We start from the raw sequence: 15,246 nt of genomic DNA, 5'->3' as shown, positions 1-15,246 counted from the left end.
AGTTTTCAAATTTTGGTGTTACCTTGTAAGAAATTTCAAAATTTTCACCACCCCAAATTTGAAGACCTGGATCATAGAGACCCAGTTCAAAGAAGAAATCACGTTCAATGGCAAACAATCCACCAGCCATTGCAGGGGACCTGAAAGAGGAAGACAGTGTAACTCCTTCTGCCAAAAGGATATGATAACACTTGAAAAAGCATTAATTAAAGAAGCAATTTACTGTTAATATATAACGAAGATTAGATAAATGGCAATACACTGAAAAATCATAAAGCTTTGTCATCAGCTTCTAGGGATTTTCTGAAATGACATTGTATAATTTCTAGTGAAGTCACAAATGTTATTATTATTTTTTTAATAATACAAAAATTTTGGTTGGAATTATCCATTCAGCCAGCCAGCGTGCCTCTATTACAATAAAAAGGTAAGAATCATTGTGGTAAGACATTTCTCTCTTGAAAGTCATTCAAGTTTTTGAGATAAGACTGTACAGCAGACTTAAAAGCTTATCCTCTGAGGAGCTGCCACATAGAAACCTATTGTCTATTACATAAGCAACACACTTTGTCCAGCTAAACGATACCTTTCTATCTTCTCCTTCTGGGTCCTTTTTATCACTGCCTTATGAGACACTTTTCATTATCCTCAGTGAAATTTTTAAGAGGGCCTGGCTCAAGTTGTACGAGGTTTCCATTTTCGTTTAGCTCTTTTTTTTTTTTTTTTTAAAGGCTTGCTAAGTTCCTCCATGTACATCAAGGTTCAATTAGCAAGTTTTAATGTGTCAAAAACATGTTGTGGTTTGGATTAGACCATTTTTTGCAGAATGGCTCTAACCAAAACTCTTTGGTTGCTTGCTCACACTGGAACAGAGAGTAGGATATGTTAAGTCCTTTCCAGTGCACATACCAAGCATTTTTCACCCAAGAATCAACAAATGGAGAAAGCCTAATGGAGAAAAGCTGGAGTCCCTGCTAAGTTGGCAATTTAGAAAAAGATCTGGTGAGGGAAGTTATTTTTTCTGCTGACTTTAGATGATTTGCAGCACTGAAAGGAGGAGGATCCAAGAGTCCAGATCACTCTGGTGGGCCAATTTTCACCAAAGTGAAATATTACCTCATGTCAAAATTATTGAGAGATGAGTCATCTCTAGCACTACTCAGTCTCCTCAGTCCACTAGATTTTTAACTCGGTGGTGATCCTTTTAACAGCAATGATTACGTATTTTCATGCTACACATAAATGTCTGGAGGAGAACTGCTTAGGAAAAAGCATAGACATGCTCTGCATAGTGGGGGCACAGCAGCAACAAAACCAGAGCTCCTAGGTCTATCAGCTGAGTTAAGGATAATGGTTACCAGTTCAGTTGCTCTCCAAATCACCTGACCAGAAGCTGAGTTACTCTTAAATGTCCTCTTCTATTTGTCTGCTTACTGCATTTTCTTCCAACACCGCTGTTGCGTCGCATGGGCTCAAAGGGTGGGAGGCCAGCGAGCACAGTGGGGAGAAGCACGCTGCATGGCACTGCCCTGTGGCCTTCCCCTAGGTTTGGTTTTCCTCAGCACCATAAAGACCTGGCAAGCGTGGAGGCCTCAGATGCTGAAGTTTCAGTCTTGGCCTCCAACGTGCTGTCAAGTGCATAAAAGAACACAGTAAAATCCGCCTTAGCTCAGTAGTTTATTTTATAGGATATGAAGTGGTAAGCATAATATTTCTGAAAGGATTCAGTCCTGGGGCATTTTCTCACATTACAAAAAGCTTGTTTCTGCGCTTTAAGCTATTGAGGGGTTTTGTTTTGGTTTCTTTTCTTTCTAAACTAGGCAGTCCTGGCTATGGCTTCAGCAAGACTTTTACTTGGCATTACTTGCCTTGATATTGCTACAGCAAAAGGCATATAGCCTGGACATAAACAGACACACAGGGAATGTCTCTTTTTAGAAGCAGCACTGTAACTCTGAAAGTATTATTAAAAATAAAGTCATCTTTGAAAGCACTCTGAGAACATGTGTTCTGTGTTTCTGGGAACAGTTTAAAGGATTTTAAGACCTGTTTAGATGGTAAACACAGAACACAACAGCGATGTTTGAAATAATTTATCCCCCCTCTAAGCAAATATTATAAGTTCCAATGCAGGCAGCCTTGTCAGAAAATGGTATTATTTATACTGTATATAAAGCAGATCAAAGCTTCATAACTTCCTTGCATGTGTTGCCATTTTAGCAGAGAACAATCACGGGTGAGGATAGGGAATTACCAACATCACTTCTTACAATGATTAAATCATATATACAAGCAATGGAAGACATTAGATTCTGAAGATGTGAGGATTGCTTTCAAATGTAGTAACACGATTAGTTAAGTGTGAAATGGAAAGTAATAAAAACCAGCAGAACCACAGTCTCCCAGTCTTGAAAAGCCATCCAGAAACCCTAAGTTTCTAAGCTAGGGTTTCTAGCCAGTTTCTGCTTGCTGGGAAGAAAACATAGCCCTCTACAAAGCAAAAGAAAAAGGTAGGACTTCTATGAAAGTTATTGGAGTTTTCACAGAAAATAAAAGTGGTGTATTTTTCTTTTTTTTTCTTTTTTAATGTTATATGTATTAAATTAAAATCCACACACACACTGAGACCTTAGAAAAGCTCTAGCCGAGATTCTTAAATAGTATGCTTCTTTGTCAGATGTGATCTATTATGATGCAAGTGGGAGAAATACGACAAAAGGGATTTTTTTTTTAATGCACATGCGTAATCCATGAGCTGTATGCATGCATCAAGCCGTGACAGCAGGCTACAGATTTTATGCATTACTGGCTATTACAAATACTCACAGCATGCTCGTTATTTCAAATCAAATGGTTAAATAAGCACTGTTGTTTCCAACAATACTTTTAAAAAAGTATCATAGCTAAATAAAGTTTTCCCTGGAAACGAAGTCATTTTATTTTGCCAAACAAACCCCTCATTCTAATGTGCACTCTATTAACCACACAAGAGCAGGAATGAAGAGGCAACACAAGACAGCAAAGGTATTTTGAGCAAACAGTCTGTTGTGGCAAACAGGTCTGATTAAACAAAGCAGCCGGTGTGGTTAGATATACGATGATTTTCAGGCTAGAAGTACATGCAAATTTTAGTGGATAAATATCGACTCCAGAAAAAAAAGAAAGGGGTAAGTGATTTAGTGATTACCGATACGGTTCAGTTTTTGTCTTTCTGCTTTCCTTCTCTCGCTTGGACAAGGGAACCCTCTTCCATAGCATACTCCAATCCCATGCTCCTCTAGCAAACCCATCTTCGTCACCACCCCCTTGCGGCACAATCTTATACGTGTTGCCGTCTATGACATCTATAAGCGGCACAGTGCATGTGGTTCTGCAGGGTGGCGGATGGTGGCAGGGAAGATGCGGTTACGTGCAAGGACCCATGTGGCACACGTGCACCGACCGTAGTTCATGGGAAAAGAGCGGGGAAAGAGGGGAAAAACGAAAGGGTTTAGACAATTATTCATTATGATTCACAGTATGTAAACAGCTCTCTTTACCGATAAGGCTCAGTTTTATGTTTTCGTTTGGACTTTTCCTTGTGGCTTAATGGAATTCGTTTCCATAGCAAACTCCAGTCCCAGGCCCCTCTGGCAAAACCATCTTCATCCCCACCTTGTTGTGGCTCAATGGAATAATCATTCCCATCTATGTAATCTATTAGAGGTACAGTACATGTAGTTCTGAAACATTTATAGAAGAGAAAGAAAGAGCAGAATACAATTTCAGAAGAGTCATCTGTCTAATCTGAAATTTACACCATTAATCACAAATCTTATAGAGCAGTTTATAAGAAGAGTAACTTGTAAACATATTATTCAAAAATGAAGCCTCATGAGAAGAAAAAAAGACATAGTACTTTCTTTATGTTGTTTTAAGAGGTTCTTAAAGTAGAAAAGTTAGGTCTGAACTGCCAATATATTAATTCATTTATCAATACTTTTTCCTTATGTGTACTTCTTGACATCAGTGTTCTAATAAAGCACTGCTGGAGGCAACGGAGGAGTTTTTAGAGGGCTAGGGTTCTCAAAGTATTATTATTTCTTGTAATTTCTAGTCCTATCAGATCTCAGCTGTCAAAAAGTATGATAAGCTCTCAGCTTTTACTGGTGTAAATATAGTGTTTCACTATTCTGTCCTATTCAACTGCCCTCCAAATCCAACCTCTCAGGATAAAAAAAAAATTACTGGTTCTCTCCTAGCAGCAGTCTTCAGTAGACTTTCTTTTTTTTTGATTTGCAAGATGCTCCTCATTGTGATCTATCACACACAGTATTCACCAAGGAAAAGATAGTATCTTGTTATTCTCCTCAAATTTTCCAAATGAGTTTCCTAGTGACTAAACTTTAGCACTTCCACCTTTTAAAGTCAAATTCTATGAGATAAAAAAAAACAAGCGAGGGGGAAAGAAACGCTAACATTGTGCTCTTCTCTTTGAGGTAGAAGCAGCAGCATGCTGCACCCAGGGGAGCAGTGCTTGGAAGAAGGCTGCTGAGTGCTGCCCTCCTGCACTGCACGCCTCGGCATCGCGGTCATCCCATAACCTGCGCCTCTGTGGCTGTGCTGAAGGATGCCTCTAAAGCCGCTTGTTCTCACCAGCCTCTCTCTTGTAAAAGAGTAACAAACACACACGTGATGGAAGCACACAAGCATTTCCATCTTCTCTCTAGTATACTGGCCCAAATATGGTCTTGAAGCTGAGTTATGGCCTTTAAAATACACAAAAAAAACGCTCTTCAAGAAAGTTCTGGTAGTACGATACATTAACAAATAGTTTTTAGGATTAAGCAGTTTTTGTATGGGATTAAAGAGTTTAAACAAGCACAAGGTTTCCTAAACACACAAAACCCCTGACTGCACACACAGCAACAGCAGCATTTCAACAGCTGGAAGAAATGAAGCCCCTGAGGATCTTCCTCCTCTGTCACCTCTCGCAGATCCCACGCACACAGCGCAGGCATTTCCACCGCTGACCCCTAGCAAGCCTCTGGGCTTGTGGTAGAGACAGGCTCAAGCCCCAGCCGCGTTGCATTAGAGGCAGTGCTCCAAGGTGCCTCAGAGGTGAAATCACAGGGGCTTTAAATCCCTGTTAAATCAAAATGCTTATGACTACCTTTCCTTTATCAAAAATCACATTTTTGTTATTTTGTTTAACCAAGCTCCTTTATCAGCTAGAACAGAACATTTTTATAACAGTTCCTCAGATCGTTGCAAAAGACAATAGTTGTCTTATATTTAATCTATACTAAGCAAAATATTCAGTATGCCTATTGAAATAAACTATCCAGAGATTTATTTGCCTGACTATTTTCCTTCTTCCTTACCTAGCTTTTATGCTGGGAGATAATAAAATCATTATACAGCAAATATTGATATAGTTTGATATAGATACATGTTGATATAGATATGAAACACATTGACTATAGTTTGAAAAGTGGAGACTGTTACTGTGACTTTTTCTTCCTAAGAGGCCAGACACTGGGAATAACAGAACATTACCTGTCCTTAGATATAGGAGCTAGAAGTGGTGCATACCAATTAATTCCCACCTCACAATGGGCATCAAGGTAAACCAAAACCTTCAAAAGAAAAAAAAAGTAAAGCAATTTATATTTCTGTATATGGGATCACGATGAATTCACTAAACTTATTTACACTGAATCACTTTCATATTATAAACAAAAAAAGAAGGTTAAATGAGTAAAATTGATCTCTTTTAAAAACAATATCAGTAATACCACATTTCTACACATCTATTTGAACACAGAACCACCACCACCTCCTCTGCCAAAAAAGAAAGAAAAGACAGACTTGTGTGAGAACCGGCTCTTACCTGTCCAAGTTTAGCCTTCTGGGCTCCAATACTCCTAGCCTGGATTAAACCTTCTCTCCTCTCATTTCGAAATACCTTTACAAGGCCATTCCACTGCTTAATATACTCATCCAGCCTCTCTTTTAAGTGTGCTATCAAATAACAAGAAAAAAATTATTTTGGTGAGGTTTAATAATAAACAGTTCAGTCCTCTTAATACAACCCAAATCCAACTCTATGTGAAAATATCTACAGACATTTAGCATTAAGAGAATCTTTAATTCAACCGCTCGTATCACCGCTCACAAACACCAAATATGACGAGATCAAGACTTGGAGCTCGCTGACTTTATGGCACAGGTTTGTCTCTGGCACATCTGAAGAAAAAAGTGGTTGGCCACACCACAGGGGAGCTATCTGGACGATTCCCAGTCACTTCAACACATCACATAGTGGCTTTCAGCTCCCCACCTGTATTTCAACCAGGCAGATGAACAGAGAAATTTCTACACTTCAGCATATGGTCCCTCCTCATCAGACAGCATCACATGTACAACTGAAGGCACAACTTTTCAGTTTGACATTTCTCCTCACTCACTTTCTTTTTGCCTCACAATTTTTTGTGTCAGTCTGGAAACTTGAGACAGAAACCCACCATACTCAAATTATTCTCCCCCCTCATCTAGACCTGTCCCTTCTCAGGGTTGGAGTGGTCTTACACTAATCTTCTAATGAAATTAATAAGAACAATTGGAGAGCCAGAATTGTAGTGAATGAGCTGTGGTGTATCATACTGATGATTGCATTATAGACCCTATTTAGTGAAAAGAGACAGGAAACCTTTAGACAAAGGGACTTGGGCAGCAAAGAGATGAGTAACCACATAAGAATCAAGATGTGCTATGCTTAAGTGATTATAGGTTTGTATTTGCGCATTACTCTGCCAAACTAATCAGTAAACCACATTCCCGCCACACAATTTGAAAAAAAAAGGATCCTAGTGTTGGATAATATTTTTGCACAGATGATTCTGCTGAGAAAACTTGCAAAGGCAGAAGGGCTGGCAGTCAGGCGCTTGCCGTTTGAAGCTGTGGTGATTTAACTGCTGGTGTTCCTTTAAAATCTATTTTTGTACTGAAAGGCTCGAAAGAATTACCTATGGCTTCAGTATTTCTCAGTCGGGAACCAAAACAAGCCATCTAAGCTACAGCTAAGGCATCCGTGCACTGGTCTGTGCCAGCTCCAAGGGGCAGGAAAATGCTGTGCCCGCGCTGGTCTAACAGGAGAGGGGGTGTGCAGAGGTGGAAGGAGAAGGATGTCCTTTTCAGCAGAAACAAGCTATTAAGTTGCTTCAGCAGTAACATTTTTCACACTCTGAATGAAAATGACTCCAAGTCTGGAGCTTGCTGCAACTTACATTTCAGTACGTTCTATTTTCTTGCCAACAGTATTAAAAAATACATAGTTTAAACAAAAGCTACATATAAATAATTGAAACAGAAATTGTATTTTTTGGAAGTGAAGTTTCGAAACTTGAAATTTCAGCAACTCTACTGAAGAACAATCTTCTGAAATCACTATCTTTTATCACTCCTATTAACCTTCCTCTTCATCTTTCTAAAAGAATAAGTTTTTTCAACTAAATATTTTATGTATCCCTTTTCTTTCCCACACACATTTACAATTTCTTTTGTAAATCCTTGTGCGTTAGGAAAACTTCAAGGATACATAAATATCAAGCCAGAGAAAGAACACTTTTATCACATATGGTGTATAGAATAACATGCCATGTAATATATATAGAATATATGAAATGATAGCTGTGACATAAATTTTTACAGGACAAAAATCAACAGAGTTATGAGGTCATACTGAAGTGGTACTAAGAGAATCTTTATACCACACCATTATTTATTTTGCAAATTCCAAGTACATGTTACAGAAAGACTGTCAGGAATGTTTTAGAGATTTAAGACCTGAAGTTATTTCCAGCTCTCCTGCCCATGAAGCCAAATGTTTTAGTTATCAAACGTTCAACTATGTAAGGCTCACAGGGAGCTGTAAAAACCTGTCATACTGATTGTGTAAAGCTTGTCTACAGTACAAGTCTCAGGACTTTGCAGTCCATTATCTGAAACTGTGCCAGGGCTAGCAGCAAGTGCTATTTCCCACAGGAAAACTGAATTTTCCCTCCTTCCCATACTACAAAGCCTGCATGACAGTAGTGTATAAAATCCTGATACTTTTACAGTTGGAAATACTGTTTGGCCAGTGTTAAATTTTGCTCACCTAGAACATGTATTTATGGTATCTGTCAACAGCCTTACAGCACTCTGTTTTTTGTTTAAAAATGTATATTTTACCCTTCAAAATATTACAACCACCAATCTGGTCTTCCCTTGTTTGGGTTCCTCTCTCACATCTCAGTGCTCGATTAAAGCATGAATCAATGTTTTTTTAAAAACATGTCCTTCCTCCAAAAGATCTTCAGTGTTGGAGATTACAAGAGAGGGCAGAGGAGGAAAGCAGCTTTTTTTTTTTTTTTTGCCTCGACTCACGGATGTCAGTTTGAGTGCTAGAAAAATGGTATCACAAGTCGTCCCTAAAGCAGCTGCCTCTGAGTCCCCTGTACAGTAACACTGCTAGCCTGGGGCTCTTGGATCTAACACAAGCACTGATTAATGCTTCAGTTTCCCCACTGCAAGCATCGTTAAACAAGTTAATAAAAATACTGTTACCTGTCTACACTCATTACTTCCCCTTTGGTTATCTTACAGGATGCTGCATCAGTGGGAAAGAGAGAGTGATAAAGAAAAAATAAGTAAATGCAAAAGGTAGACAAAGCCTTTAAACCCCACCAGGAAAACTGGTATTTACCTCACAGTCGCTGTTCAGGGGTGCACAGGCTACAAAAGCAAGCTGCACCAGCTGAGATACTGACCTCTAGGCTTCAGAAAGAAATAAAGCCGATACTTAAATACATAACAAGTAGTCGTTGAAGACCGATATACACAACTTTAGTTGTAGGGAGCTTCAGAAAATCCAGTGTTAGGAATTCTCATTGCCCTTCCAGAACAGCTGTATCCTCCACACAGCTAGCACTCACAGAAATAAGCTGTTTATATTAAGGAACACAAGAAAAACTGAGGAAAAAAACCCACCACGTGCAGCACCGTGGCCACACTGACCCTGTGGTAGAGGCTGCTGAAACACTTCTTGGCCTCTAACACGCATTAATACAGAGGTCTCCATTGAAAAATATCAGAACTAGCATCATTCAATTAGCTTGGCGTCATTTTCTTGTTATTGTTCCCTTTGTGCTTTGACAACAGAAAAAAACACCCGAGCAGAATTCAGCACATCTCTCCGTGCAGTTCTCCGCAGTCAAACCCCGCTGTTTGCAGAAGAGATTAAGGGAGGAAGGGAGAGTGTCATTCAGCAAAAAGACTGCTCCCAACTGACTTTATACAAAGGATTATAATGAAAAGAACATTTTCCAAACATTGCAACTGTTCCTCCCTGTAAGGCATAACATATATAAGCTTCTATGCAGCTGTAACTCCCTTCTGATGAAAGAGGATTTCTCGTAAAGAAGGACAGGCAGGGCTCTTTATGAGCCAGGATTTTTAAGCCAGCATTTAGAAGTGTTTGCAACTGCTATGCTCCATTTTAATTTCATACTGCTGGAGAAGGCTGCAGCTAGGAAATAAGAACAGCCACACTGAGTGTGAGCAAACATCTACCAAGTCCAGCATCCATGTCCCTCAACACCAGTCTCAAAGAGCCTAAGACGCTCTTTGCCAAGGGAAAAGGCAAATATGAAGTGTGGAGTCTGAAAGCAGGTGGGGAAAGAGAAAATCCCGTATTTGTGCTGTCAGCACTGCTTTTTTTTTCTGGCTGAAAAAGCAGAAAGCCACTAGCATCTCTGCTGTGATTAAGAGTGTTTGTGTTTCGCAGCTCTCCTAACAACTGGAGATCTCTTCAGGTGGCTTGGCACGCTTCGCAGCCCATGTTAGTTCCTGCTTCTCTCTGGGAAGAAAGAAGTGGAGCAAGATTCTACTATCTCGGCCATTTTTCATCTAGAAATTAAGTTAATTATGTTTACCAAGTAATAGCCTAAAGCAGTCTGAAGAATTATTACAGTGAAACAGTACAGTTGCAGAAAGGTGTTCAGAGCCATTCCAGTCTGTGCTTGTTTTCCAGTCACTCATACATGAGAAAATTGCATCTTGAGCTTGCTTTACTGAATTTTCTGATTCAAGAAAGTTATTTGGGAAAATGAAGTGTGGGAAAAGCAGGGACAAGGGTCTGCTGGATGTTAGGTCCAGGCTAGCTGTATCTGCTAAACATTCATATATGAGCAGAAAGCATAAATAAAGTTCTGTATTTCAAAATACATTTCTTGAAAAATACTGCCTTTATTTAACAATCGTCATACATGAAAACTGTAATACGAGCTGTTATGCCAAACTCATTCCATGAATTACATATACATGGCACAGAGTCAGCTACAACTCATGTGAAACTCAAGTACTGAGTCCAATCATTAGTAAAAAAATCTGGTAATTTTTCTAGAGATCATCACTGTCACAGTTGTTTTATACAGCTAACTCAGTCCTTGAATAGCTCTGAAGGAAAGCTGTGATCCCAGCTGAAACGGAAAAACACAGCACATGTCTGCTGATTTAATTATTAAAATTATATCCCTTAGGAGAGAAGATATTTTTGTTTTATAGTGTATGTGTATATCTAAGCCAGATTCTCAAAAGCTGTAAAAGGATACAGGAGAATATAATGTAGCATTCAGAATCTCGTTATTAGACTAAGCTAGATGTAGTCAAGTTTACAATACAGGTAACTGTTAGTCTCCTGTAAAAACAAACAGAAAATGATACTTACCTACAGGTATGATGTAAAAATTACCATACATAACTATTTTTAATAGTGGTTTATACTCCAAAAAAGGCAACCCGAACTATGTGATGAGTTCAGTTTTAAAATGTACAGTGGGTGTACCCACAGAAAAAACCCTCCTCCCGTGAGGGTGGAACTGGGGAAGCCCAGATCACTTGATAAAACAGGGAGTTTCAGAAGAGAGTCATCTGCTTTCCATGCCACTACCCAATTCAGCTATTATAAAAGCAAAGAGGGGTAAAGAGAATGTATCCTATGCTGCTGAACAGTTCCAACTTGCCTGTGCTTCTAAAAGCCATCATCACCATCATCATAATATAGAAGAGATTGTCATCTCGCACACTCAAAGTTATGATTTTCCTTATGCGTCTACTCTCTTTCTCTGTCGGCTGCTATTCAAGAACTACGCTGCAATATAGTCTTGCAGAACTCTCAGCTTTGGTGCACTATTTTGAAATTTGTTTAAAGTTTAAAACCAGACAGATTTCCTCTCTATCAATCATCTTATATCTCTAGCACAGCACTTTCAGTTCTTCTCTGTATTCAGTCTTGATTTGCATTAACACTGAAGATATCACCATTAAAGGAAACAAGTCAGTGTTTGTTTATATTTATAAGAATCACACCTAAGTACATACATCCTGACTATAAACCAAGACCAGAATGTATCCTACAGAAGAAGAGGAAAATCTCTGGACTTCTGAAAATATTGATATGCAGGACTCAAAGAAAGGCAGAAGTTAAAACACACTTAAATTTTTAAAAGCCCCTCTTCCCCAAAAGAAAAAATAAACACCTTAACGTGATATTCAATTAAAAAAGGATGTTTGGAATTAAAAAGATATTGAAAATGAATCAGAATAATTCAACAGCCTTAGGTACATTTTTATTATACTTATAAAAAAAAAAAAGGAATCTGTATTCCTGTATGGAATACAGAAAGCAATTATGCTTTACAGGCTTAAACTCCTCCAGTACTCGTAAAAGTACTTGTTTTCACAAGAGCTAAGAGAGGTACAAGCTATCTCAGCTTTCTACTATATACTGTGCCACAACTGTGGTAGACACCACACCACAAATCCTGTATTTCAAACAATTGAATACACAGAAAGGATTGCTCCCTTTATGAAAGCAGTTCATTGGAAAAGAAAACTGAAAGGACTGTGAAGAAGAAACTTACTTTTCTTGCAGAGTCAACTCAGCCCATTGCAGGCAATAAAGAAAACTATTTAGAGAAAAAAAAAACCTTTCCTTTTCTACAAGTAATGTGTTAATATTCCAAATATACCTTTGTTGCTAAAATCATCAATCAGCACAATTTCTGCCAAGTATTTCCTTGGTGTTCTCTTAATGACACTGTGGACTGTCCTCATGAGTGTGGACCATCCTTCGTTATGGAAGACAATGACAACGCTGGAGGTGAGCAGGTTATCATCATAATGCCAGTATTTGCACCTGCAAAAGATTTGATTTTATTAGTTTTCACATTATGATTTACAGAACTGCTTAACAACATTGTTGTGCAAATGAAATCTTCACTGATGGCTATCCTTCAGATTAAAGAGAAACAGGATACAAAATGTGACGTAGCTTAAGTGCATCACAGAGGTACGAGGCCCAAAGGGCAGCTTGCTTCCAGCCAGTGAGCCTTTTCCTCCCGAAAGAGGTAGGGTGCAACTGGTGAACAACGACTCCTGCCTCAATAGCTACATCCTTCCTCCTGTGCAGCTGGATGGCACTGCACGGACCCCACCACGAGACATCCCGACCACAATCACCACCATGCTGCTTGCACCATCAGGAGAGAACAGTGGAAGAAAAGCCCCAAACTGCGGCTGCTGACATGAGGGTCCTCATCAAAACATCAGCTATCACGATTTAGGATGGACTGCGCGTTTGGGTCATCTACTATATAACACACAATGAGACAAGGCTGTTTTTTTCTAAGCCTCTTTAAATTAGATTTACCTAGTAGAAGGACTGTCTATAAGGTGTTTCTGTTGGCTTTATACAGTCCACATGCAGAATCTGCATCATTAACAAAGTTACAGACATTTTTGTGGGAAGGCAAAACTCATTAATTTCTGCCCTTTCACAATAAAATAGATTTAAACATAGTAAGTAAACTTGCTAAAAGTACAGCAGGAGCACGTGAAATGCTCCTGTCAGCCCTTCTGCATAAAATGATCTCTATTTGCAAAAACTGTCAGAAAAGCATAGCCACTTGTGGGAAAAATGTAATCCCATGGCAGATCAGATGTGATATTTGCTATTTATTTTTCATGGTTAAACATTCAGGTGTAACAAACGTAGCTAAAAAAAACCACCTTACCACACCCATTCAACCCTCCATTCCTCTAGCCAAAAGGCAGAGTTACACGTTTCACCAAATGTAAGAAAGTAACATTTTGGCCAAATTTGTGCAATTGTACATGGTTTTTTTTGAAAAGATACAAACAAAAAAGACTGCCACAGACAAGTTTCAAACTTGGCCCGATTTCAAGGGCCAAAAAAACCCAAACAAACGAGAGAGGTGAGAAACCAAACAAAAACAATGCGGAAAACTCAGAGGAATAAAGTGAGAAACTGAACACTGAAGGGCTGCCAAATTTTAGAGAAAGGTCAAGAATTTACAGATCATTCGAAAATGTAATATCTGTATAAAATTTAACAATAAATGCTATCATAATAACGATTAATACAAATTTTGATAAAAATAAACAGTTTCTAACCCAACAAATGCATTGAATGGACAGTAAACAGGTTCAACAAAGCATGTTATCTGGCTATTATGTACATCCTTCTAGTAGCCAACACAACAGAAGCAGATCACCATTGCACCAACTGAATGTGCGAGACTATACAGCGTCAGAAAGAGTGACATAGGAAATGTAACTATTGCCTGTGTTCATTGCTATGAATTTTTTTTTTTTTCATTTTAAGCATCTGTATTGGTGAGTTCCAGCTTGGTGTGCCATGAAAAGCACTTCTGTATCTATTTAAAACAGGCTGCATTTCAATTTCACTGTGGACCTGGATTCAGGTCTTTTTTCCTGAGAGGTTACAGATGATTTAGAAACAAGCAATATGCGTAATTCAGTCCATGCTTTCCAATATTTATTAATCACATTTATCAACAATGGCTATCATTTGCAACTGTAATGTTCATCTTGCCAGCTGCATCCCTAAAGAAGAGTGTTCAATCCTACTAATTACAACCAGTCCAGGTGTTTCCTTACCTGGAAGTTTCCCTATTGGATCACTAGCCCCTTTTCCGACTATAAAAATACAATTCCTATCACCAAACCCAGAGACATAGCACTTTTGATTTCAATGGGCAAAAGACTTCCTTTTTCCATCTTTCAGCAAGTAAAGTCTCTACTAGAGAGAATCTCACTTTTCAAAGACAATTATCAGGTATTAAGAAATTATTCTTGACACATGGAAACTTGTAAACTTACGGATGCACAAACTTCCATATTTGTATTTCTCTATGTACAACAAAAAGCTTAAAGGCATGGAAACACTCCTGCATCTGAAAATAAATTAACTTAATAATCAGAATTCACCAGAGTTTCTGAAACTAAATTAAGTTAAATATGGAAAGAACTCACATAACAGATCTATAGGCATTTAAAGAGCATTTCGTTGGTGAAGAGGGACGTATGTCACCTATTGTCAGGGAATAGCATCAATATGTATTTCTTACCCACGAGAAAAAAAAAATTCTACCAGAAAAAAAAAAAAAAAAGAAATTGGTAGAAACATACTATTTATTTTGGTCCTGTGGGAAAAGAAAGTTAGAGAATCTAACGAGTCTGTAACTAAGTCTGGTCTAAGGAGGCATTTCTTCTCTCAGTCAGGCACGCTGTAAGCAACCTCTGAAACAGCATGATCTCCAGAAGTACAGTTTACTGACTGAAATCCTCCAGCTCAATTGTTTTTATGCCTGAAGTAGCAGCAGTTCATTGTATTTATAAGCTACCAACATACAAGTGCTAGACTGATGGTTTAAAATGCGCAGTTCAGGCCACTGATGCCTACCTTCGCAGATCCCTCTAAAAAGATTTCAGCTTATTACAGATTGCAGTACTTCCATTTGTAGCACAAGCATTTACGCTGTCGCCAACTTATTTAGCCATTTGCAGAGATAAAATCGACATGCTACCTAGGTATATTAAGTTGGTTGTGTAAAAGAAAGATTTTTTCATTGTGAGTTTAATAATAAATTAATAACAGGACTGTGTTTCTTTACACATATATTCACCTGGATTAATTTTGGTGATACAGTTGTATCAAAACAGAGGAAAATGGGGTGTCACATCGGCATGTTAGCTGAGCGTCGTTCAAGAGCTCCACGTAAAAGACAGTGGAAATGAACAGCACTTTTTGCCTCAAAGGAGAAGGCAGTATCTGATGCAGGTTGCACTGTGCCGTTGACTTGTACTTTCAGCAGTGTAGCTAGGAATTTTTTTTTCTCT

General features: G+C 38.6%; 2 protein-coding genes across 3 annotated transcripts in view; one reads left to right on the top strand and one right to left on the bottom strand.

Annotated features, from left to right (window-relative positions):
* The window catches only part of SCRG1 (stimulator of chondrogenesis 1), a 780,146-nt gene that overhangs the window by 53,726 nt on the left and 711,174 nt on the right, over positions 1-15,246 (top strand). The window lies entirely within an intron of this gene.
* The window catches only part of GALNT7 (polypeptide N-acetylgalactosaminyltransferase 7), a 75,787-nt gene that overhangs the window by 11,812 nt on the left and 48,729 nt on the right, over positions 1-15,246 (bottom strand). Inside the window, exons 3-7 of one of the 2 annotated variants that reach the window (XM_086747578.1) lie at positions 12,054-12,220; positions 5,873-6,003; positions 5,539-5,618; positions 3,540-3,722; positions 23-140 (exon numbers count right to left, since the gene is read on the bottom strand). In XM_086747578.1, coding sequence (XP_086603704.1) covers positions 23-140; positions 3,540-3,722; positions 5,539-5,618; positions 5,873-6,003; positions 12,054-12,220 — 679 coding nt within the window. Of the gene's footprint in view, positions 1-22; positions 141-3,187; positions 3,371-3,539; positions 3,723-5,538; positions 5,619-5,872; positions 6,004-12,053; positions 12,221-15,246 lie in introns of both variants that reach the window. The other variant, XM_086747577.1, reaches the window with a different exon arrangement.

The sequence above is a fragment of the Chlamydotis macqueenii genome, chromosome 4, assembly GCF_036417535.1.
Source record: "Chlamydotis macqueenii isolate bChlMac1 chromosome 4, bChlMac1.mat, whole genome shotgun sequence".
Lineage (NCBI taxonomy): Eukaryota > Metazoa > Chordata > Aves > Otidiformes > Otididae > Chlamydotis > Chlamydotis macqueenii.
Note: the sequence above shows the minus strand (reverse complement) of the source record. Positions and strands in the feature narration are given on the sequence as shown.